Source organism: Haliotis rufescens, unplaced genomic scaffold, assembly GCF_023055435.1.
Source record: "Haliotis rufescens isolate VD_foot unplaced genomic scaffold, xgHalRufe1.0.p SCAF_79, whole genome shotgun sequence".
Taxonomy (NCBI): domain Eukaryota; kingdom Metazoa; phylum Mollusca; class Gastropoda; order Lepetellida; family Haliotidae; genus Haliotis; species Haliotis rufescens.
In genome coordinates, this window is record NW_025964371.1 from 626,843 (window position 1) to 650,006 (window position 23,164).

At 42.7% G+C, this 23,164-nt stretch overlaps 1 protein-coding gene across 1 annotated transcript in view; it reads right to left on the bottom strand.

Annotated features, from left to right (window-relative positions):
* Window positions 1-14,252, bottom strand: part of LOC124121271 — a 41,413-nt gene extending 27,161 nt beyond the window's left edge. The window contains exons 1-12 of the mRNA XM_048388813.1: window positions 14,196-14,252; window positions 12,222-12,347; window positions 11,443-11,560; window positions 10,552-10,699; window positions 9,013-9,076; window positions 7,446-7,551; window positions 6,374-6,462; window positions 3,388-3,511; window positions 2,958-3,095; window positions 1,731-2,003; window positions 1,125-1,340; window positions 173-292 (exon numbers count right to left, since the gene is read on the bottom strand). Coding sequence (XP_048244770.1) covers window positions 173-292; window positions 1,125-1,340; window positions 1,731-2,003; window positions 2,958-3,095; window positions 3,388-3,511; window positions 6,374-6,462; window positions 7,446-7,551; window positions 9,013-9,076; window positions 10,552-10,699; window positions 11,443-11,560; window positions 12,222-12,347; window positions 14,196-14,252 — 1,579 coding nt within the window. The remainder of the gene's footprint in view (window positions 1-172; window positions 293-1,124; window positions 1,341-1,730; window positions 2,004-2,957; window positions 3,096-3,387; window positions 3,512-6,373; window positions 6,463-7,445; window positions 7,552-9,012; window positions 9,077-10,551; window positions 10,700-11,442; window positions 11,561-12,221; window positions 12,348-14,195) is intronic.
* Window positions 14,253-23,164: the final 8,912 nt, after the last annotated feature.

A 23,164-nucleotide genomic window follows, 5' to 3' on the forward strand; every position in this document is an offset into this window, starting at 1 on the left:
AGTGGAGAAAGGTATGTATATCCGCGAACACTATCATACTTCGTCCCTCAATACCGTGAGAATTCACTATTTATGGATTGAAAAATACGATTCATAGCGGAAAGGAGAAAACTCACAGCCAAAGAGTTCAATTTAGTCGTGATCGAAAGTTTAATGAAAGAACATTACAAACCTTTTACAGCAGGCACATAGTAGCAGTAAATAAACTTCTTTGCCAGCAAGCTAGGGCTATAGGCTGCCTGGCCTTCGTTGTCATCGTCAAAGTTCAGGAACTCAGGAAAGGCCAACATCCCTGCGGGAGAGTTCATCGTTGAATGTGAACCGTATAGTTTTAAGAAAACATTCATACTTTTCTAATTTGTTACTTTGATATTATGAAAACGAACAAATTCTTTGACGGTGTACTCTGTCAAAGTACAAATATTTACGGTATTCTTTTTCTTTTTATTTAAGGTCTACATTTTCATGCTCATTTCAGTGAATATGATTTCATATTTCATATGTATTTTATTGGTGGTTGCAAATAACTGTAAGATTTTGTTGGACACGACGGTTTTGAATATTAGTGTTGAAAATACAATAATAATGACAATATGTTACATAAATATAAAAGCTGACACGCAGCAAATGGAAATATTTAAGCATAAGAAGAAATTAATATGTATATTCAAAAATGGAAAGTGAAGTAATTGTAAAAATGTAGTTAATTTATGAAAATTGGGGTTCAGTGCATATTTCTTCGACTCAGTCTTGCATCTGTTTTACACAGCTGCTGCAAGCTATATTTGTTTCAAAGAAAACCCTAATTGATAATATTGAATATATTACGGTGTCACAATAAAAAGGCATCCGGTTCATCACATTGAAGTCCCATTGCCCTCCAAGAACATCGCAGACTGCATTATAGTCCTTGTAGACTGGTTCCCGTCTTCCTGTGAGCTGCGACATCTTTGCTTTTAGTAAAGCCTGATCCTACTTACAAACGTGTCCTACATTTGCCGGAAGTAAGATTAATGACCACAAAAAATAATCGGATATTTCGATACTGATTCTGTGACGTGGCAGCTCAATCACGATCATATGACGCAAAGAAACTCACAAAGATGAATCAGAAACCGTCTTACCATCAACTTCTTGACAGGTCTCGGCTTCTCCATTGTGAAGGAACAAGATGAAGGGTTCCGTGTTGGGGAGCTTGAGCGGGACAATAGGGAAGCCGTCGTCACGGCAACAGAAATCGAATCGAGTGTCTGCATCGTAAACGCCGTCGGGTAGGGATCCAGATGCGTTTGTTGCGGTTCCCGCAAGGTTGTCGTATTTGACGTATCCGCTTTCAAAACCTGGAACAGGAATAGTGGAAGTAAGATTTTTTATCATACAAGTCATAAAACCAATTAAGCCCTTATTCTAGCTTGAATAAGGCACTGTTATCACATGGAACAGTATAGGGGCGTAGGGTACATCGTTCATGATGCAGACCTCATTTAATTGAGTGCCTGACGTTTTCTGTATTGTATACAGCTTCTGATTTATGACTGCGTGTCAGCTTAATGTGAGAGGAAATCCCGAAGTTACACAAGCCTTTGACGTTTTACCTCTTTGGTAGAACCCTTGAGCACGGATGTAGTCCTTGTAGATCTAAGCAAGGGGACGAGACCCCATGATCACCGCCATACATGCACCAGATGTCTTCACTGTATATTACAAGTAGATATATACGTCACACTTACCAGTAGGACAATCTCCTTTCTTGAGTATGCAGTATCTACCGGGTCCCCATTCTGCTGTGTCAGCGTCATCACTGGTGGAACTGTCCTTCACACAGAAGTGGTACGTGTAGCTGCTGGGTGTGAACTCCCCCTTGACGTGCACGATGTCGCTCTGTGTGCTGCCCCCATCACTGGTGTGTTGTACAAAGCCGTCCAGGAATACGTCACCGGGACATCCGTCAGTAGCTGACGGCATGGCGTACGTCCCTACAGGCCATTTAGTGGGAGCGGGCACTACAGAGAAGAGAGACAGCGTGGTAATAATTCCTTAAAAACACTTACTCCCTATTCCCCTACTCACCCTGTTTTATGCCGTCTTAGCAAACACACTCGATCGTTTTATGACGTCATAGCAGCCCTTGATCTTCTACTCACCCTGTCTTATGACGTCATAGCAGCACTCTATCACAAACTCACCTGTTCTTTGACATCATAGCAGGCCTTGCCTTTCTACTCACCCTGTTTTATGACGTTACAACAAAATCCCTCCATCCCAACTAAATGTTCTATGACGTCATAGCAGAACATGCTTCCCTTCTCACTGTATGATGACGTCATGGCAACTCTTCATACTAACTGCTTTATGACGTCCTAGAAGCAACTTCAACTCACCTGTTCTTCACGTCATAGCAGGCCTTGCTTTTCTTCTCATCCTGTCTTATGACGTCACAGCAAAACCCCTCGATCCCCACTAACTGTTTTATGACGTCATAGCAGCTCTTGATTTCCTACTAACTGTTTTATGACGTCCTAGCAGCACTCTATCTCCAACTCACCTGTTCTTTCACGTCATAGCAGGCCTTGCTTTTCTTCTCATCCTGTATTATGACGTCACAGCAAAACCCCTCGATCCCAACTAACTGTTTTATGACGTCATAGCAGCTCTTGATTTCCTACTAACTGTTTTATGACGTCCTAGAAGCACTCTATCTCCAACTCACCTGTTCTTTCACGTCATAGCAGGCCTTGCTTTTCTTCTCATCCTGTCTTATGACGTCACAGCAAAACCCCTCGATGCCCACTTACTGTTTTATGACGTCATAGCAGCACTTGTTTCCCTACTCACTGTTTTATTACGTCACATCAGCCTTCAATCCTCGACTCACCCTGTTTTATGACGTCATAACAGCCCTTGCTTTCCTACTCACTGTTAAATGACGTCACAGGAGCCCTCGATCCCCTACTCACCCTGTTTTATGACGTCAGAGCAGCCCGTGGCTGGATCCAGGCCTGGTGGGCAGATACAGGCGCACGTGCTGTTGTCGATGTAGGAGACGAAGCCGTCGTTGACGCACGTCACAGCTGCCCCACTTGGACACTTCTCCTCTGAAAAACAGAACACAATTAGAACACACGACACAAGGCATCTAAATGTTGTGTTGGAAGACTCATATCACAGAGACATCATCTTGGCCATCGCATGCATTGCATTGATGGAGGCAGAATATATTTTCAGTCAGTGCTTCAAAACATACGCAATTTGATTACAGAAGCTTATAATAAATTTATTTGTATTTTCAGGTACAGATGTATATTTTCAAACTATTATATAAGTCTTCAGCTCACCAGCTGGTGCCGATCATGACCTGGAACCCCAAGGGGTGATGTGTGGACGTACCCGTGCAGCTGTAGGCGTGGGCCAGGGTGTGCCAGGAGTAGTAGACGTTGCCCCTGTTCTGCAGCATAGGCTGCAGGTCTCGGAACAACACTGTCTGCGTGTACCAGCCATTCTTGGAGAAACCCTGAAAGAATCGTAGAAGAACTATTGGTCCATGTTCTACAAAACTGTGTACACCAACATCTAGGACATGACAGTGTTGGCAAAAGGAACCAACCAATTGTTAATAGATTACCGATCTATGCAACTGTATTGGTTAAAAGAAGTATTCATTTGTTATTTGAATACCTATCTATGCCCCTGTATTAGTTAAAGAAAGCAACCATGTGTTATTGGATTAACGATCTGTGCCCCTGTATTGGTTGAAGAAAGCAACCATGTGTTATTGGATTAACGATCTGTGCCCCTGTATTAGTTAAAGAAAGCATCCATGTGTTATTGGATTAGCGATCTGTGCCCCTGTATTGGTTAAAGAAAGCAACCATGTGTTATTGGATTAGCGATCTGTGCCCCTGTATTAGTTAAAGAAAGCAACCATGTGTTATTGGATTACCGATCTATGCCTCTGTATTGGTTAAAAGAAGTATTCATTTGTTATTGGATTACTGATCTATGCCCCTGTATTAGTTAAAGAAAGCAACCATGTGTTATTGGATTAGCGATCTATGCCCCTGTATTAGTTAAAGAAAGCAACCATATGTTATTGGATTAGCGATCTGTGCCCCTGTATTAGTTAAAGAAAGCAACCATGTGTTATTGGATTAGCGATCTGTGCCCCTGTATTAGTTAAAGAAAGCAACCATGTGTTATTGGATTAGCGATCTATGCCCCTGTATTAGTTAAAGAAAGCAACCATGTGTTATTGGATTAGCGATCTATGCCCCTGTATTGGTTAAAAGAAGTATTCATTTGTTATTTGAATACCTATCTATGCCCCTGTATTAGTTAAAGAAAGCAACCATGTGTTATTGGATTAACGATCTGTGCCCCTGTATTGGTTGAAGAAAGCAACCATGTGTTATTGGATTAACGATCTGTGCCCCTGTATTAGTTAAAGAAAGCAACCATGTGTTATTGGATTAGCGATCTGTGCCCCTGTATTGGTTAAAAGAAGTATTCATTTGTTATTTGAATACCTATCTATGCCCCTGTATTAGTTAAAGAAAGCAACCATGTGTTATTGGATTAGCGATCTGTGCTCCTGTATTGGTTAAAAGAAGTATTCATTTGTGATTTGAATACCTATCTATGCCCCTGTATTAGTTAAAGAAAGCAACCATGTGTTATTGGATTAACGATCTGTGCCCCTGTATTGGTTGAAGAAAGCAACCATGTGTTATTGGATCAACGATCTGTGCCCCTGTATTAGTTAAAGAAAGCAACCATGTGTTATTGGATTAGCGATCTATGCCCCTGAATTAGTTAAAGAAAGCAACCATGTGTTATTGGATTAGCGATCTGTGCCCCTGTATTGGTTAAAAGAAGTATTCATTTGTTATTTGAATACCTATCTATGCCCCTGTATTAGTTAAAGAAAGCAACCATGTGTTATTGGATTAGCGATCTGTGCTCCTGTATTGGTTAAAAGAAGTATTCATTTGTGATTTGAATACCTATCTATGCCCCTGTATTAGTTAAAGAAAGCAACCATGTGTTATTGGATTAACGATCTGTGCCCCTGTATTGGTTGAAGAAAGCAACCATGTGTTATTGGATCAACGATCTGTGCCCCTGTATTAGTTAAAGAAAGCAACCATGTGTTATTGGATTAGCGATCTATGCCCCTGAATTAGTTAAAGAAAGCAACCATGTGTTATTGGATTAGCGATCTGTGCCCCTGTATTGGTTAAAAGAAGTATTCATTTGTTATTTGAATACCTATCTATGCCCCTGTATTAGTTAAAGAAAGCAACCATGTGTTATTGGATTAACGATCTGTGCCCCTGTATTGGTTGAAGAAAGCAACCATGTGTTATTGGATTAACGATCTGTGCCCCTGTATTAGTTAAAGAAAGCATCCATGTGTTATTGGATTAGCGATCTGTGCCCCTGTATTGGTTAAAGAAAGCAAACATGTGTTATTGGATTAGCGATCTGTGCCCCTGTATTAGTTAAAGAAAGCAACCATGTGTTATTGGATTACCGATCTATGCCTCTGTATTGGTTAAAAGAAGTATTCATTTGTTATTTGATTACCTATCTATGCCCCTGCATTAGTTAAAGAAAGCAACCATGTGTTATTGGATTACCTATCTATGCCCCTGTATTAGAACCAGAAAGCTACCATGCATTATTGGATTACTGATCTATGCCCCTGTATTAGTTAAAGAAAGCAACCATGTGTTATTGGATTAGCGATCTATGCCCCTGTATTAGTTAAAGAAAGCAACCGTATGTTATTGGATTAGCGATCTGTGCCCCTGTATTAGTTAAAGAAAGCAACCATGTGTTATTGGATTAGCGATCTGTGCCCCTGTATTAGTTAAAGAAAGCAACCATGTGTTATTGGATTAGCGATCTATGCCCCTGAATTAGTTAAAGAAAGCAACCATGTGTTATTGGATTAGCGATCTATGCCCCTGTATTATTTAAAGAAAGCAACCATGTGTTACTGGATTACCGGTCAATGTGATTATGGTTTTAGGCCGCTTTTAGAAGAATTCCAGCAATATCATGGCGTGGGACATCAGAAATTGACTTCACACATTGTACCAAGGTGGAGAATCGAACCCAGGTCTTTGGCGCTTTAACCACTAGGTTACCCCCCCGCTCCGCATTGTAGGAAGAAGAGGGAGTGAATATGCTTTTACGCCGCTTTTAGCAATATTCCAGCAATATCACGGCGGGAAACACAAAAAATGGGCTTCACAAATTGTACCCATGTCTAGAATCGAACTCGGGTCTTCTGTGTGACGAGCTAACGCTTTAACCACTAGGCTACCCGACCGCCCTTTGTAGGAAGAAGAAAAGAGTAGAGTACACATACTGTATCGTCATAATGCATGTGGCTGGTCATGTCGAATCTCAGGTCTTCATATTTGCTCGGACTTTTCTTTATGTATATTCCCCAGTTTGCTGTGGAAACCAACAAAAACAAAATCTCAACATAAATCAAGTGACGTGTAAAACATTCCTATTGCCATCCCGATGCCACAGATAAGTAAGAAACACAAATCGCAGAATGCATGGACGTTATGAAAGAGATTGCTTTCCTGGTGATAGGAAAAACATCAGTGAGTTGGGTTTAACGCCGCTTTTAACAATATTCAAGATATAATACTGCTTGTCAGCTTAATGTGGGAGGAAAGCCCGAAGTGATGCAGGTCTCAGACGTTTACCACTTCGGTGAACCCCACGAGCACGGGTATGGTGCTGATAATCTTAGAAAAATAATCGTGACGAACCGGGATTCGAACCCGGGATATCTTTTAATTGGTGATACAGGTTGAATAGTTCTGAGTGTGGCGTTAAACAATATTACCTCACTCCTCAATGGCCTCGCCATGGGAGGAAGGTGAGCTTGATATAGCAATCTGGTCCACTCGTAACAGTGACTATCACATCACAAACCTTTCACTAATGTTGTACGACAGCAATACATGCACCCAGTGTATGCCCGAACTACTTGCGGAAGGGACCCGTGAAGATCCGGGGTAGAATAGGTCTTCAGCAACCCATGCTTGCCGTTAAAGGTGACTATGCTTGTCGTAATAGGCAACTAACGGGATCGGGTGGTCAGGCTCGATGACTTGGTTGATGCATGTCATCGATCCCAATGGCGTGGATCGATGCTCATGATTTCAATCACTGAATTGTCTGGTACAGACTCGATTATTGACAGACCGCCGGCATATAGATGCAATATTGCTACGTGCGGCGTTCAACAACAAGCAAACAAACATATACTTCCGGAAGGATTGGTCGGTATGCTGTTTTCAGTGAAATCATGTGTGTAATTGAACAATAAGCAGATTGGACCAGAATTCCAACCCATTGCAACATGCACCATGTGCACTCCTTCAAAATTCATTATTTCGCATATCACTTAAATTACTCACACGAATCAACGTTTTGGAAATTGGGACGGACATATCCAACTCGCTTTGGGCTGATGTGCTCGTGAGGAAATCCAAGAGCGTGGCCCACCTCGTGCGTGCAGTAGTGCTGGAAATGTAGGGAGATGTGCCAACTACATAACCGACGGTTTACTTTCAATCTCATTACAATCAGATCTAAGTTCTCGCTGCCGCTAAACAAAGATCTGAGGACATCCCATTACGGGTCACGTCTGAACGACCTTTCGCGACATTTGACCGACCATTGAAGCGATTAACAAGAAATCGACATCAACCAGTTAGAAAGCAGCTTTCTCGAGCTTTACGGCAATCGTTTCAACCTGGCGACTTCAATTTCAGACTATGCTTGAAATATATGTCGACACAGTTCTGGATTAAAATTTTAAATACTGAACAAAGGAACATTCCAAAATTTCTAATTTATGGTTGCGATTGTATGGCAGTGCTTCCCACGTACTGTGCAACGCCTCCTCCGTTTAAAAACGAGAGATAGACGATAATTTTGCTGGAATCAGTCGTACGGGTCGTAACTGTCGTTCGGAATACCCCTTGTTAACGTTTCCGAGGTTGCATGATTAGAAAAAAATTCCGACTATCGCTTTCATGACCCGGTAAGAGACGCTTTGATTGGTCGGATGAAAGGTCGTTCTGACGTGACCCGTAATGGGATGTTCTTAGATCTTTGTTTCGCGAGAGCGAGAACTAAGATCTGATTTTAATTAAATTGGTTTATTTTATTCCTCTTGCATTTTCTCTGATTTAAGTCACTACCCTTTCCGATATGACCGTCATGTTCTGGACAACTTGTTGGCATATTTTGCGTCATGTACCGATGTGAAAAAAAAAGTTTTTCAAAGGTAACACAAAATAGTGGCGGGGTCATGAGAAACCACGCAATCAACAAAGTCAGCCAGAATGACCACCATCCAAACCATGAGTGAGTGAGTATAGTTTTACGCCGCTTTTAGCAATATTCCAGCAATATCACGGCGGGGGACACCAGAATGGGCTTCACACATTGTACCCACGTCAGGAATAGAACCCGGGTCTTCGGCGTGACGAGCGAACGCTTTAACCACAAGGCTACCCGACCGCCCCTCCGATCCATTAGGTGAGGTGAAATGGGGTTTAACGTCTCGTCCAAGATTATTGCACTTATATAGCGACGTGCATGCACGTGTATGTGTGTTTGTGTGGCTGCTTGTACTTCTCCGGACTGATTCCGATTTATAGTGCTAGCTCACTGAGATACCATGCTGCAGTTTAACATGAATACCCCACTCAGACACAGTATACTGACTCCGAGCCCACCAGTCCTTGTTTTAGCCCCTTAATGCCGAGCGCCAGACAGGGTAACAACAAGTACCATCTTTTAACGTCTTTTGGTATGACGCGGTCGGGGATCAAACCCCGGACCTTCCGCTCTCCGGGCGGACGCTCTACCACTAGACCACGGAGGCGGTCTCCGATCCATGAGCTGCCCCCATGACAACCAAAGGATGCTTGGACCATCTCTAATCTGGAATCCGAAAGATGCGGAGGCCCATACCCTGGAGCAGCAAGCGATGTTTCTGCCACCCTCGCTGGGCCCGAACCCGATATTTGACCAGCAGCTGAAGCAATGAAAGAAGAACATGTGGACCTTAAATATTTGTTCATTGTTTACTGATTTTCTTCTGACAAAAAATGCACTAAAAGAAAGGTTATAATGTATAATGATATAGAGTATAATGATTTGGTTGGTTGGTTTGTTGTTTAACGCCGCACTCAGCAATATTCCAGCTATATGGCGGCGGTCTGTAAATAATCGAGTCTGGACCAGACAATCCAGTGATTGACATAATGAGCTTCGATCCACGCAATTGGGATCGATGACATGCATCAACCAAGTCAGCGAGTCTGACCACCCGATCCCGTTAGTCGCCTTTTACGACAAGCATAGTCACCTTTTACGGCAAGCATCGGTTGCTAGATTATAATGAGAGCATATATCTGAGTGTGATATGTGTAATACCACGTACATTTATATACGTCGGTTCGAGAAGGCTTGTTCTCATTAAGCATGTGTGTAGAGACAATACTATACACAACTATAACCAATGCATGTGATCAACTATTTTTTATTTGCCTCTTGTTATTGGCCAAATCATCGAGGGAGCAATCGAAAAAAAACTATTTCCGTAAACCGAAAATTTCCAAACGTCTGACGCCCTGATCTGATTTAAATTTCTAGCAAACATAACAGTAGCCAACGAAATGACCTGAACACTTTATAGTAGCCAATGAAAATATCTTGAACTGAACAGTACCCAATGAAAATGTCTTGAACTTATTAGTAGCTGATGAAAATGTCTTCAACGTATAGCTTATCATCATAACATGCACAATCCTTGCTGATCAAGAATACGACTGGTTCCTTTGGTAAGCTGTTGCCAGTCTTGTCTTCTGCATCGAAAATAAATCGTGCATGCACGATCAATGAGAAAACCTGCTTGGCTCCATCTTACAGAGTAACCACTCCATGTTTTGAATTGCTACCTGGGCAGATATTTCGTCCCAAACAAAACTCCCAGCACCCCTCAAGGAAATATTAGCGGTTGGTTCTAAAAGTAACGCTTCGTTTGACAGGATGGGTAACGCTTGTCAGTAACACAGTGGCTACAATGTATAGTGAGCGAATGAATTGGGTATAACGCCGCTTTTAAAGGTATTCTAGGTACATCACGGCGTGTCAGCTTAATGTGGGAGGAAAGCCCGAAGTGATGCAGGTCTCAGACGTTTACCACTTTGGTGAAAATGGTGCTGACAAGCCGAGAAACATAACCGGGGCGAACCGGGATTCGAACCCATAATAATTTGAATTGGTGTACAGATAGCGTTCTTGCGTGCCCAAGGGACGCAACTCTGCGCAGCGAATCGCGGCGCCTTAGACGGTCGGGCCACCCGTGTCCCCTGCAATACATAGGACTGAGTGTGATGAATGCCTTGATACAAGTTGTATTAATACAAGTAATATTCGACATAATTTTAGTTTCGGTTACTTTTGCGGATCACGAATATAACAACGTGGTAGATCTAGATGTCGTACCCGGGGTCATTGACGTAGTTCAGATGACCCTCGTGTGATAGGTCATACGTTGCCATGGTGACGTTCTTGACCCACGGTACAAACCGGATGCAGGTGTACTTCTCGATCCGCTTGTGGGTAATGGAGATTTCATAGCGGGCGTCGTCGCCTTCAACAAAACACAATCTGTGAAATCATCACATTGTATACTTGGTTTGTTGGTTTGTTGTTTAAAGCCGCACTCAGAAATATTCCAGCTATATGACGGCGGTCATTGTATACTGACCTCGTGACCCAAGGCATCTGATATGTTAGCGCAGTGGCCGAAAACTATCTCGTCTCCAAATCAGTAAACTAAATACAGATATTTATTATCAAATAATTATGAAAATAATGTCTCTGAAGAGTATTGCTTTCTTGATCAGCCATTCTTTATTCATATGGTTTTGGCCATGTCTGGGGTAGTCAAGGATTAAATCATATTGGTTTTATTGATAATTTAAATATAAGACGTATTAATAAAGATAACCAACAGTAGTCAAGTAGTTTAAGAACTTGCTCAAAACTTTCTTTTTTTATTCTTGTATTAAGCAATATAATGTATTTGAAAATTATCTAGATTGTATTTCAGTAAGTGCCTATCGCATTGCTTTGAGTAAATTTAGATGTTCTGGTCATACTTTGCTGATTGCATAGGAAGGAAGTACAATATACCTAGAGCTAAGAGACAATGTCCAATTTGTGTAAGGCACATTATACTATTAATCATGACAATATCAACCTCATTGTAACATTGAGTAGCATATATATTTATCGCTGCAAGTAAGGAATCAACACTGTCACACGGACCAAGGCTTTCTGGTGGAAATATATTCCGTGAATGGATGTCGTTGTCGTGCCGACGTTACATACCTAGGTCGTCCATGAAGATGTACGGGACGATGCCCTTTGGCCACTGATCGTCTTCGTCCTTGGATATAAGTCGACGTGACCTTGAACCACTGCTGGATCCGGCGCTTCCACTTTCTCCCTGTAGTAAACAAACCCCAACACGGTCACGTTCAACAGTAAGTGAGTGAGTGATGTTTTACGCCATAGCCAACCATGCTTCAATCCCGAGTAGTGAGTGACTGAGTTGGGTTTAACGCCGCTTTAAACAGTATTCAAGTTACATCGGCGCGTCAGCTTAATGTGGAAGGAAAGCCCGAAGTGATGCAGGTCTCAGACGTTTACCATTTCGGTGAAACCCACGAGCACGGGTATGGTGCTGAAAAACCTAGAAACATAATCGGGGCGAGCCGGGATTCGAAACCACACTCATAGGTTTCTGGCGTACCCAAGGAACCCAACTCTGGAAAGCGAATCGCGGCGCCTTAGACGACTGGACCACCCGTGACCCTGTATGCTAAGAGAACCCGGATGACTGTCTGATCTCAACTGGCAGATATTAGAGGATGGAGCCACTCTTACAGGACTGACCAGACTGTATCATACGAAGGTTTACATTCGAGGACATATAACACACAGTAAGCAGTATTTCACCAATATCACACGCATTTTCCCAAATCGGGAATCGAACCGGGGTCTCAGTTGTGGATATAACTCACTCACTACGGCAGGTTAAGCCTCCTCGCAGAGTAAACTGACACTAACGTTGTCAGGGATTAATAAACGATCGTCGAAATACAAACCTTTTCTGAGTTCGTGTTATTGAAATGGGATGCATCCTCCGTTTCCCCGCTGGCCTCATCCGAGTTGCCTGATCCGTCGTTGTTGACGACGCCGTTAGTAACAACGACTGTGGCTGAAGACGCACTCTGGAATTAGAAACAGACTCAGGAGATGTGAAGGCCGATGCACTGCGCATAGTTTGTTTGTTTGTTTGTTGTTTAAAGCCGCACTCAGCAATATTCTATATATATGAAGACAAACCGCCGGCGTACAATGGCACATATTAAACAACGTTTCTGAACAGACCACGTCATCCATAGGGTCGTCTCTTACGAGCAGCGTAGGTTAATGGGGACCTTTAATTTTCAAGCCGGAAGTATGTAGGCCTCCTTGAGATGAGTGAGAATAGTCTCCCTTATTCGTACAGTGACAACTATGAATGAGCGGATTCTATAGGGTTTTAACATTAATAAAAGCGAAAAAATCTATTCCATATTTAAAAGAAATCTCCGTCCAAAACAGAGCCAGTTGTACAATTCCGACTCATGAGAATGCGTTTCTGAATCACTATCACATAGTGATGATCCAAGGTGTTCGTAAGGTAAGCGTATCCTGCCTCACCAGTGGCACCCGTCACAAACCCATGCAAAGGCATGTCAAGTGTTCACCTAAAAACACGGGAACATATGATACGAGTCAAAATAGGGAATTGAATCGGACATCATATATGTCACTGTTGCGTCAAATGTCGAAATGCCCTGCACATGTCGACCATACAACATTTTGAAAGCTTTACTGAGGCCTTGACAACTTCTGAGCATGGACATACACGGTGTTACTTACCGAGTAGAACGACCCCCATGGTGTTAATCACCGAGTAGAACACCCCCGCGGTGTTACTTACCGAGTAGAACGTCCCGTACGGCGTTACTTACCGAGTAGAACGAACCCCCACGGTGTTACTTGCCGAGTAGAACGACCCTCCACAATGTTACTTACCGAGCAGAACGACCCTCCACAATGTTACTTACCGAGTAGAACGTCCGCCACGGTAATGCCTATCAAACAAGTCCCCCACGGTGTTACTTACCGAGTAGAACGTCCCGTACGGCGTTACTTACCGAGTAGAACGAACCCCCACGGTGTTACTTGCCGAGTAGAACGACCCTCCACAATGTTACTTACCGAGCAGAACGACCCTCCACGGTGTTACTTACCAAGTAGAACATCCCCCACGGTAATGCCTGTCAAACAAGTCCCCCACGGTGTTACTTACCGAGTAGAACGTCCCGTACGGCGTTACTTACCGAGTAGAACGAACCCCCACGGTGTTACTTACCGAGTAGAACGACCCTCCACAATGTTACTTACCGAGCAGAACGACCCTCCACGGTGTTACTTACCGAGTAGAACATCCCCCACGGTAATGCCTGTCAAACAAGTCCCCCACGGTGTTACTTACCGAGTGGGACGTCCCGTACGGCGTTACTTACCGAGTAGAACGAACCCCCACGGTGTTACTTACCGAGTAGAACATCCCCCACGGTAATGCCTGTCAAACAAGTCCCCCACGGTGTTACTTACCGAGTGGGACGTCCCCCACGATGTTACTTACCGAGTAGGACGTCCCCCTCGCCATATACACTGCCACGCTGTTACTTACCGAGTAGGACGTCCCCCGCGGTGTTACTTACCGAGTAGGACGTCCCCCACGCTGTTACTCACCGAGTAGGACGTCCCCCACGGTGTTACTTACCGAGTAGGACGTCCCCCACGTTGTTACTTACCGAGTAGGACGTCCCCCTCGCCATAAACACTGCCACGCTGTTACTTACCGAGTAGGACGTCCCCCACGCCATAAACACTGCCACGCTGTTACTTACCGAGTAGGACGTCCCCCTCGCCATATACACTGCCACGCTGTTACTTACCGAGTAGAACGTCCCCCACGCTGTTACTTACCGAGTAGAACGACCCTCCACAATGTTACTTACCGAGTAGGACGTCCCCCACGCAATAAACACTGCTAACACCAGCCAGGTCCGCATCATCGTCTGTAGCTGTGTACACACAAAGTTTAGAAAATTATAAAATTACAAAATAATACAGTGTTGCAAAGTTTACGGATCCGTGTAAAAGTTGCTACGTGATGTTCGTATCTTTATAAACAGTATTTTGTGGGGTTATTAAAAAATGTTATAAGTTATGTCAAATTAAATTGATACTAATATGAACCTAAATATTTCATATTTATTCCCTTATATACGTGTGTGTTGACACTAACACAACTTTACTAACTCAAATAAAATAGTTTCTGCAGTCAGCTTGGGAAAGGGGGCTACTTCTATCACTAAAGGTTTACATCTGGGTCGGGTCATGCCAAAATACGTTAAAAAATGTTACTAAGGGGCTGGCATTAAGGGGCTAAAACAAGGACTGGTCGGCTCGGAGTCAGTATACTGTGTCTGAGTGGGACATTCATGTTAAACTGTGTACAAAACGTTATACCTCAATATGTAATAACCGTTGTCCACCATGGCAACATGTGGAGCTATAACAACATACCATAGTCATTCAAGCAGCTAGATCGATGTGTGTACTGTCATTGCTCATTAGAGCCTGGTGCTGTTAATGGCAACCGCCTCGACAGATGCCCAGTGACTGATCGAGTGGTAGTACATTATCCGGTGATAAATATACCCCCTCCCCCGGCACTCCCCCTCACGCCCGACAACAACGCGAGGTGAAACTGGGTTTGTTTCGCAGAATATTTATCTTCCGATTATTTGCTCTTGTAAGTTTTCTGTTTGACGTCCTTGAAATTCCCTGAATAAATCCCTGTATTTACGGACTGCCATTTGATCACGTGGAGAACAATTATATTGGCTGCGTTGTTTTATAAGAAGTCAACTGAGGCGCGAGCTAAAAAAGAATGCTAAAGCCTGTGTACAGCTAAAACATAAAGTAGTGTTCATCTTTTAATCATATTGGGGAAGTGTTTTTGTGTTAGAACAGCTTCCAGCTTCCACGGCTACTTCGGAATGGAATCTCCGTGATAGGAGATCACGTGGCCTCATCGTGTCACTCTAGTGTCCCCTGTTCTCACATATTCCTGACATAGCCATCTTCCACTCACAGAAACTACACTTGCCAAATAGTTTACTTTGATAGAATATGATCTATGTCATCATCATAGGATTTTTTTATTTTCGTTATGGATTGATGACCTCATAGTCTCGAGGCCTCTCCTCTCGTAAGATATTCGAGACAACAAAATGGAAACCTCAAGAAGTCGGCAAAAATTGGCAATTTCGTAACTGTTTGTAACTGTGAGTGAGTGAGTGAGTGAGTGAGTCACATAGCGTTTTCAAGAAGGCAGCTTGTGAAGTCAACGACCTATAGTGCAGTACTTACATCAAGTAATCAACATGAACAGATGTAATTGTCCGTTTGTTCAGACAATTAAATAATTGAAATGTAGACGCACTTTCGAGATAAAGTAAAATGGGAAATAAACAGGCGCAGCTCACTTACCTTGAAGCACAGCAAGCCAAAACAGTTAGCAAACCAAAGAACAAAGCTATATATAGCCGGTCCTTATCCTCATATCAGTTCTCTTTCCTGTTTGCACAGATCCAAATAAATAATACCGGTTTCACGGGACAGATGGTATCAGAGGACATAATATATACAGCACAAGATGAATCCTATACCAGATAGATACGCTCTATTAGTTCAGACACTCAGCACATTTCTATTCAATGGTCCCGCGTTATACACTAATTACCTCTAATAGCTTCCCTTTCCTTTCCCAGTCGCATTACTTTTGTTTAATATCACAATCGACCATTACAGTGTCTTTATGAGTATGGCTGTTGGCTGTATTGCCGTTGTACGAAGCACTTGACTTGCAGGCCTTGTATAACGTATTGCCGCGAGTGAGTGAGTGAGTATAGTTTTACGCCGCTTTTAGCAATATTCCAGCATTATCACGGCGGGGGAAACCAGAAATGGCTTCACACAATCTACCAATGTCGGAATCGAACCCGGGTCTTCGACGTGACGAGCGAACGCTTTAACCACTAGGCTACCCGAGCGACCATATTGCCGCAATGAAGTAAATTACTGGTCAAAATACATGTAGTCATGTTTGTGAAAACTGAATGTTCACAGGCACAATGTTTGTTTGTAGACAAGGCTATACCTAGATGTTTATCACTTATCAGGCATATGTATTTGAAGCAATTGACCACACTAAATATAATTCAAAAAATAATTTTCATTGCATCCACAGCAGTACATTATACATATGTCTCTTTTTAATCACCGATCTAAAGTATTTCAATGTTTAATAAACTTTTACTGCGCCTCAGAGAGCACATCTTCCATAGGCAAGAGAGTTAAATGATTTTAAAAGTCCAGTTTCCACCCTTGCCGAACTAGGCTGGAATTCCTGGGCCCGATCGTAGCGCCACCAGTGGTTATTACGAGTATGTCCCTTCTAAGTCTCTCCGCTGGACCAATCAGATTCAACCTCTCGTATCACTTGCATTTGTTTCAAACAAAATGGCGGCGCCGAGTCAGGACGATCTGATCGATAATCAAGATCTATATTGTGATAAAAGGGTCTTACATCGCGAAGTGCATCCAATCACGTGAGCACCTTGATTATAAACATGAAAATATTTGGAAAATATATGTTAGCAACGAGTTGGTGGTGCACATGCTTTGCCAATCTTGAAATCGACCGAAATCTGCATGAAAGTTTAGGACCCGGATTTCGATTTCGTTGCGCGATTTTGATTGGACTATGCATAGACTCGTTATTTTAGTCTAGCCAAAAAGTAATTCCATGATACCAGCCTAGTTAGGCAAGGATGGAAACTGGACTTTTATAGCCAGTTGACTCTCTTGCCTCGGGAAGATGCAGAGTGCATTGAGTCATACTGTTTTTCCAAAATAGATATACCATTTCCATTAACATAATTAATATCTGCCTTAAGCACTGTACGATTCCAACTGTATCATAATATGCATGTGTTTATGCATTATCATCAAATAGTGATGACACCATGTGTTCGCAAAAGGGTCAGCGTATCCTGCCCAACTGGTCACAAACACATGCAAAGGGAAGTCAATTGTTTACCTACAAACACACAGGAACATATGGTTCAAGCGAACATATCACAATCTGTTCTAATCTGTATGATAGTCTATATCAATCAGGATTAGTTGCCAGATATCATACTCTTTAATGGATCATGGTTACTTGTTTTTGTGCATACATTTATGACTCATGTTCCACTGAAAAATTAAGTTATTTTTATAATTTGGGAGGAAAGCCCGAAGTGATGCAGGTCTCAGACGTTTACCTCTTCGGTGAAACCCACGAGCACGGGTATGGTGCTGACAAACCTAGAAACATAATCGGGGCGAACCCGGATTCGAACCCACAATCATAGGTTTCTGGCGTGCCCAGGGGACGCGCCTCAGGCGGCAGGGCCAACCGTGCTCTCCGTCTGGTAGTAACATTTCACGGTTATCCTGTTACTTGGATGAACAAATAATTTAGAGGCTTCTTCAACTTTAATATGAACTCCGGTACAACAAAAGGAATGACTGCACCTGACGAGGCCAACAAGGGCCATTGGACTTGACCCCTCAGGGCTCGGATCCTGGACAAGATTAATCATTTGTATAATATTCAGCCGGATATCCATTGGGGGAAATGTTTTAATGAACCGCGGGTATTGGTCAATTATTTTGATAACTGGTACAAATACCCACTTGTTCCAGCTCGATATGATTATCAGTAATCTAATCACTGATGGGTCGCGCGACATATGTGTTGTAGCAGAACATGTGCATTGTTATCGGCGATTAAATACTGATCGGCGATACGGGGCCTATTTCCGTTATATTTACCAATGGGCGATGCCTAGATTCGCGGAATGCATGCTATTTTTTTTATTAATACATGCTTTTGATATAGTTTGAATCGTAAACCATTGTGAAAAAGATTATCAAAATAGTTTGGCAAAGTTAAAAAGAATCACGCATTTATACTTTATCTTCAAAGATTAAGTATGTGTGAATTTAATTGTGCTTTTTAAGTTTGTGCATTCTACAAATGGCGCCATCACGCACTCAATTATTAAGAGGGGGCACGGGTGGCCAAATCGTCTAAGGCGCCGCGATTCGCTCTGCAGAGTTGCGTCCCTTGGGTACGCCAGAAACCTATGATTGTGAGTTCGAATCCCGGTTCGCCCCGATTATGTTTCTAGGTTTGTCAGCACCATGCCCGTGCTCGTGGGTTTCACCGAAGTGGTAAACGTCTGAGATCTGCATCACTTCGGGTTTCCTCTCACATCAAGCTGACACGCCGCGATATAACTGGAATACTGTTAAAAGTGGCGTTAAACCCAACTCACTCACTCACTTATTAAGACAAGCAACATGTTCCCCTTCTCTTTGGTCCATTGTGTGGCATATGCTTTGACAGCATCCATAATGATTGTATAGTTATAGCTGCCGACGATATTGTTGTCTATATTTGAATAACGACGAAGGTTGTTATCGTCAGTAATAGAAAAGACACATGTTCTTATATGAGCAGTTGGCAGTCGAGTTGTTCAACACGTTTTCTATAACTGAACATTCTGGCTGAAATGGTGTTCGTATAGGAACATGAAATTGTTGGTGGTTCCTAATATTTGAAATATTGTCGGACATTTTGGGAAACTGTTTTTCTGCTTGGAATGTTACTTAAATTTAAAGGCATCAATTCTCTTATTTGCAAATTTCAAATTCAAGAACATGTATTCGTTGATTTAGTGGAGACTGTTGATGGTTTGGTCAAACGTTATCAATATGAGTACCAATGCAATATCAAGTATTATACTCTCAAATCGAGAATTGATTCGCCTGTGCCTTTGAATATGTAAATATATGTGATAATGCAGTTTGTACCAATCAAAACTGCGATGAGTGAGTGAGTGAGTGAGTGATCATTACTTAACTCCGCATCAACAATAATGCCGCTATGCACAGAGGCTTAGTCCTTAACAAAGGGCGTCCATGAATGTCCAGAAGAATACCGAAACACAGTGTGAAGGTATATAAAAAAAAATCTTAAATGTCTTTGATTTCAATAGGCATGGGTCTTAATGGGCCAGCCAGGATAACAACAAGTACCCTCTTTAAACGTCTTTTAATATGACGCGGTCGGGAGGGGGGTCGAACCCCTGACCTTCCGCTCTTCGGGCGGACGCTCTACCACTAGACCACGGAGGCGGTCTTTCACGAAGAAAAGTTCTGAGGGGGTATGCGGCGGAATCTGTTTTGGCGGATCATCGAAACTGGCTACTCTCTGAAGCTGACGTTATATTGACCTCCATTTGAACCTTGGACAAATATCGAAAAGAGGCACGTGAAACAATATGGATGTACACGTATCTCTGAAATAATAACCTCAAACAAACGCCTGGACCTTCTCAAACAATTACATGCAAGGCGCTTATTTGAGGATGTACGGTAGATTCAACATGCATCAACCCAACAGCTGACAGATTAGGTGTAGTTAACTACCAGTATACATCTACATGCTCCCATGCACTTATGCGGTGTAACGGCGATGGTCATTTCATTTCACACACAACCGAGTTCCCGCATTTCCGTTGATAACAGCCTGGGTAATGAAGCATTAATTCAATTCACGTATATTTTAACCCAAAAGTTTCTAAAAATAAAAACTTCCTGTTTGTTCGTTATAGCGTTTCATGATAAGAGCTACTTCTTGACTCTTCAGCAATAGAAGTACAGTAAACTACGGTTATAACGAACTCAAATGGACCACTAATTTTAGTTCGTTATAACCGTAGTTCGTCATAAGCATATATACAACATCTATACAGCAAGTGGCAGGGACCAAAATGAAGTTCGTTATATCCGTCAGTTCGTTATAAACGTATTTTACTGTAGTGTCTTGTGTTCTTGACATGTCTACATTGATTCGTGTTTCAGTTAGGTGGCGTCATCGGGCAACTACTCAAGGGTTAATACTACGTTCAGACTACAATAGGGTTAATGTTACGTTCAGGGATGCATATACAGGGAGACCCAGCAGGCTGTAGCAGGCTGTAGCAGGCTGTAGCAGTCTGTAGCAGGCTGTAGCAGATACCAAGTACAGGTTAGTATTGTGTATCATGAATGATTTACAGTAAACTATGATTATAACGAACTCATGCAAATGGACCACAAATTGTATTTCGTTATAACCGTAGTTCGTTATAAGCATATTTACAACAGCTATACAGGTGTGGCGTTTAAATACAAACAAACAATCAAACAATCCATGTGTATGTCAGTATGGTATTAAAACAGACACTAAAACGTTTGTTTGCAACCTCATTATAGTGTACCGCTACCCTAGGGGCAGGCAGGGTCACTGTCCCCAAAGATTGATGTCACAGCCGAATACAACGAGGACTGGGTTGTTAAATATAGTGACACTGCTTGTGTGAAATAATTCAGATTGCTCATGATATTAACCTCTTGCTTTTAAGACCAGGTTTACACCACGATTACGTTTCGCAAATTATTTGCCATCATATAGAGTATTAAGGAAGGATGAGATATGTGATCCACCAGGAGAAAAGGGACCTCATGGGTGCTGGGATACAATTGTACTATTATAGGATACAACAGTACTATGTGCTATGGCTCACTTGAACAGTGAAGATAGCCATGTGTCATGTCATGTATCACTGTATGAGATGAATTGAAGCTTGAGAATTGTGTTTTGGTATTCCGAAGATGCTGAAGTTTTATAATATAATGAAAAGTCAAAATGTGAGTTTTCACCCAATAGTCCCTTATCTCATATATATGTTGGTCATATATATATAGATAAACAACTTCTTTGTTACATTTAGGAGCTACGTTTCGGTTGAGGTTCTAACACCGTTCTGAATGCCTCTCTATACAGATATAGGATGTTGAACTAATCACATCTTCGCTTGCCCGGGTTATTGCAAGTCACGTTCACGTGTGTCACGATGCATGCATCCATACCTATACAACGTTGTTATTGTAGCGATGGTCCGACACTCCTTTTACAATATATATATCTGCATTGTTTGAATATTTGTCTTAAAATTGGCAAAAATGATCGGTTCATTGGGGATTCCGAAGAAGAATATATCTCCCCAGCAACTTAAAGGTGACTATGCTTGTCGTAAGAAGCGACTAACGGGATCGGGTGGTCAGGCTCGCTGACTTGGTTGATGCATGTCATACAGCTGCAATATTGCTGAGTGCGGCATGAAACAAACAAACAAACAAACAAACAAACAATTAAACCAGCGTCATGATCATGTACAATGTTCTTCTCTCTGTTCCGTGTGTAGGCGTGTACGGGTCGTCCCTGAGTGTTCTGGTGGCAGACATTCTGGGTGTGCCAGATTCAAACAAAGGATTCGCCTTCTTGTCTTCTTCAGAGGTCTTCCGTCCCTTTTCTCCTCGCCACTCGCAGGTTCACTTATTAATTACACTTCGTATGATAGGGGACGGTCGGGTAGCCTCGTATTTAAAGCGTCCGCTCGTCACGCCGAAGACCCAGGTTCGATTTCCGACATGGGTACAATGTGTGAAGCCAATTTCTGGTGTCCCCCGCCGTGATATTGCTGGAATATTCTAAAAGCTGCGGAAAACGATAATCACTCAATCGTATGATGATAGGTGAGGTGAGGTGAGGTGAAATTGGGTTTTACGTCGCGTCCAAGATTATTGCACTTATATAGCGAAGTGCATGCACGTGTTTGCGTGGCTGCTTGTACTAGTTTCGGACTGATGCCGATTGATAGTGCTAGCTCACTGAGATACCATGCCGCAATTTAACATGAATGCCCTACTCAGACACAGTATACTGACTCCGAGCCGACCAGTCCTTGTTTTAGTTCCTTTAAGCCGAGCGCAAGACAGGGTAACAACAAGTACCATCCTCAAACGTCTTTTGGTATGACGCGGCCGGGGATCGAACCCCGGACCTTCCGCTCTCCGGGCGGACGCTCTACCACAACACCACGGAGACGGCTATGATAATAGGAGGTCTTAATGTTTAACTGTATTTGACGATGTATGTGACCTTCTACTGTTAATTAACTCAAGTTCCTGCATCTTGTAACATCTGAGTGAGTGAGTGAGTGAGTGAGTGAGTGAGTGAGTGAGTGAGTGAGTGAGTGACAGTAGTAAATTGGCAACTCGGGGGAATTCCGGGTTAGAACAGTTCCCTAGCAACGTATGCTGGTCGTTAGAGACCTCTTAATGGAGCGACTGGTCAGCTTGCTTGATGACGTGTCCATGTATCCCCTGGATCGTTGTTCACAACATCAATCACTGGATTGTCTGGTCCAGGAGTGCCGGCCAGGCTCCACACAGCTGAAATATTGCTGAGTGGAGTTATCGACAGTTACAGACGTGAGGAACCGGATGTGAATACGGTGTCTGAGTAAACCGTCCATGTTGGTTGGTTTGTTGTTTTACGCCGCACTGAGCGACTGACGGGATCGGGTGGTCAGGCTCGTTGTCTTAGCTGATGCATGTGATCCTATCCCAATTGCGTGGATCGGTGCTCATGATGTCAATCAGTGGTTTGTCTGGTCCAGACTCGATTATTTACAGACCGCCGTCATATAGCTGAAATATTGCGGAGTGCGTTAAACAACAAACAAAACAAAAACTTTACGCGGGTTTGTCAAAAAGTTCTAAGTCTTTCAAACAAAGTTAACTAGTCAATGTAGTACATTGTTTGAGTTGTTCATTGTAAGTGCACTTGGTCTGTTGAAGCTGTATATTACTGACAGCCAATGGACGTGATAGAGGTCCAAATGGACACGAGTACCGAGCAGTCATCAAGCTACTTCAGTGGTCAGGCTCGCAGACTTTGTTGAACCAAATGTGAGAA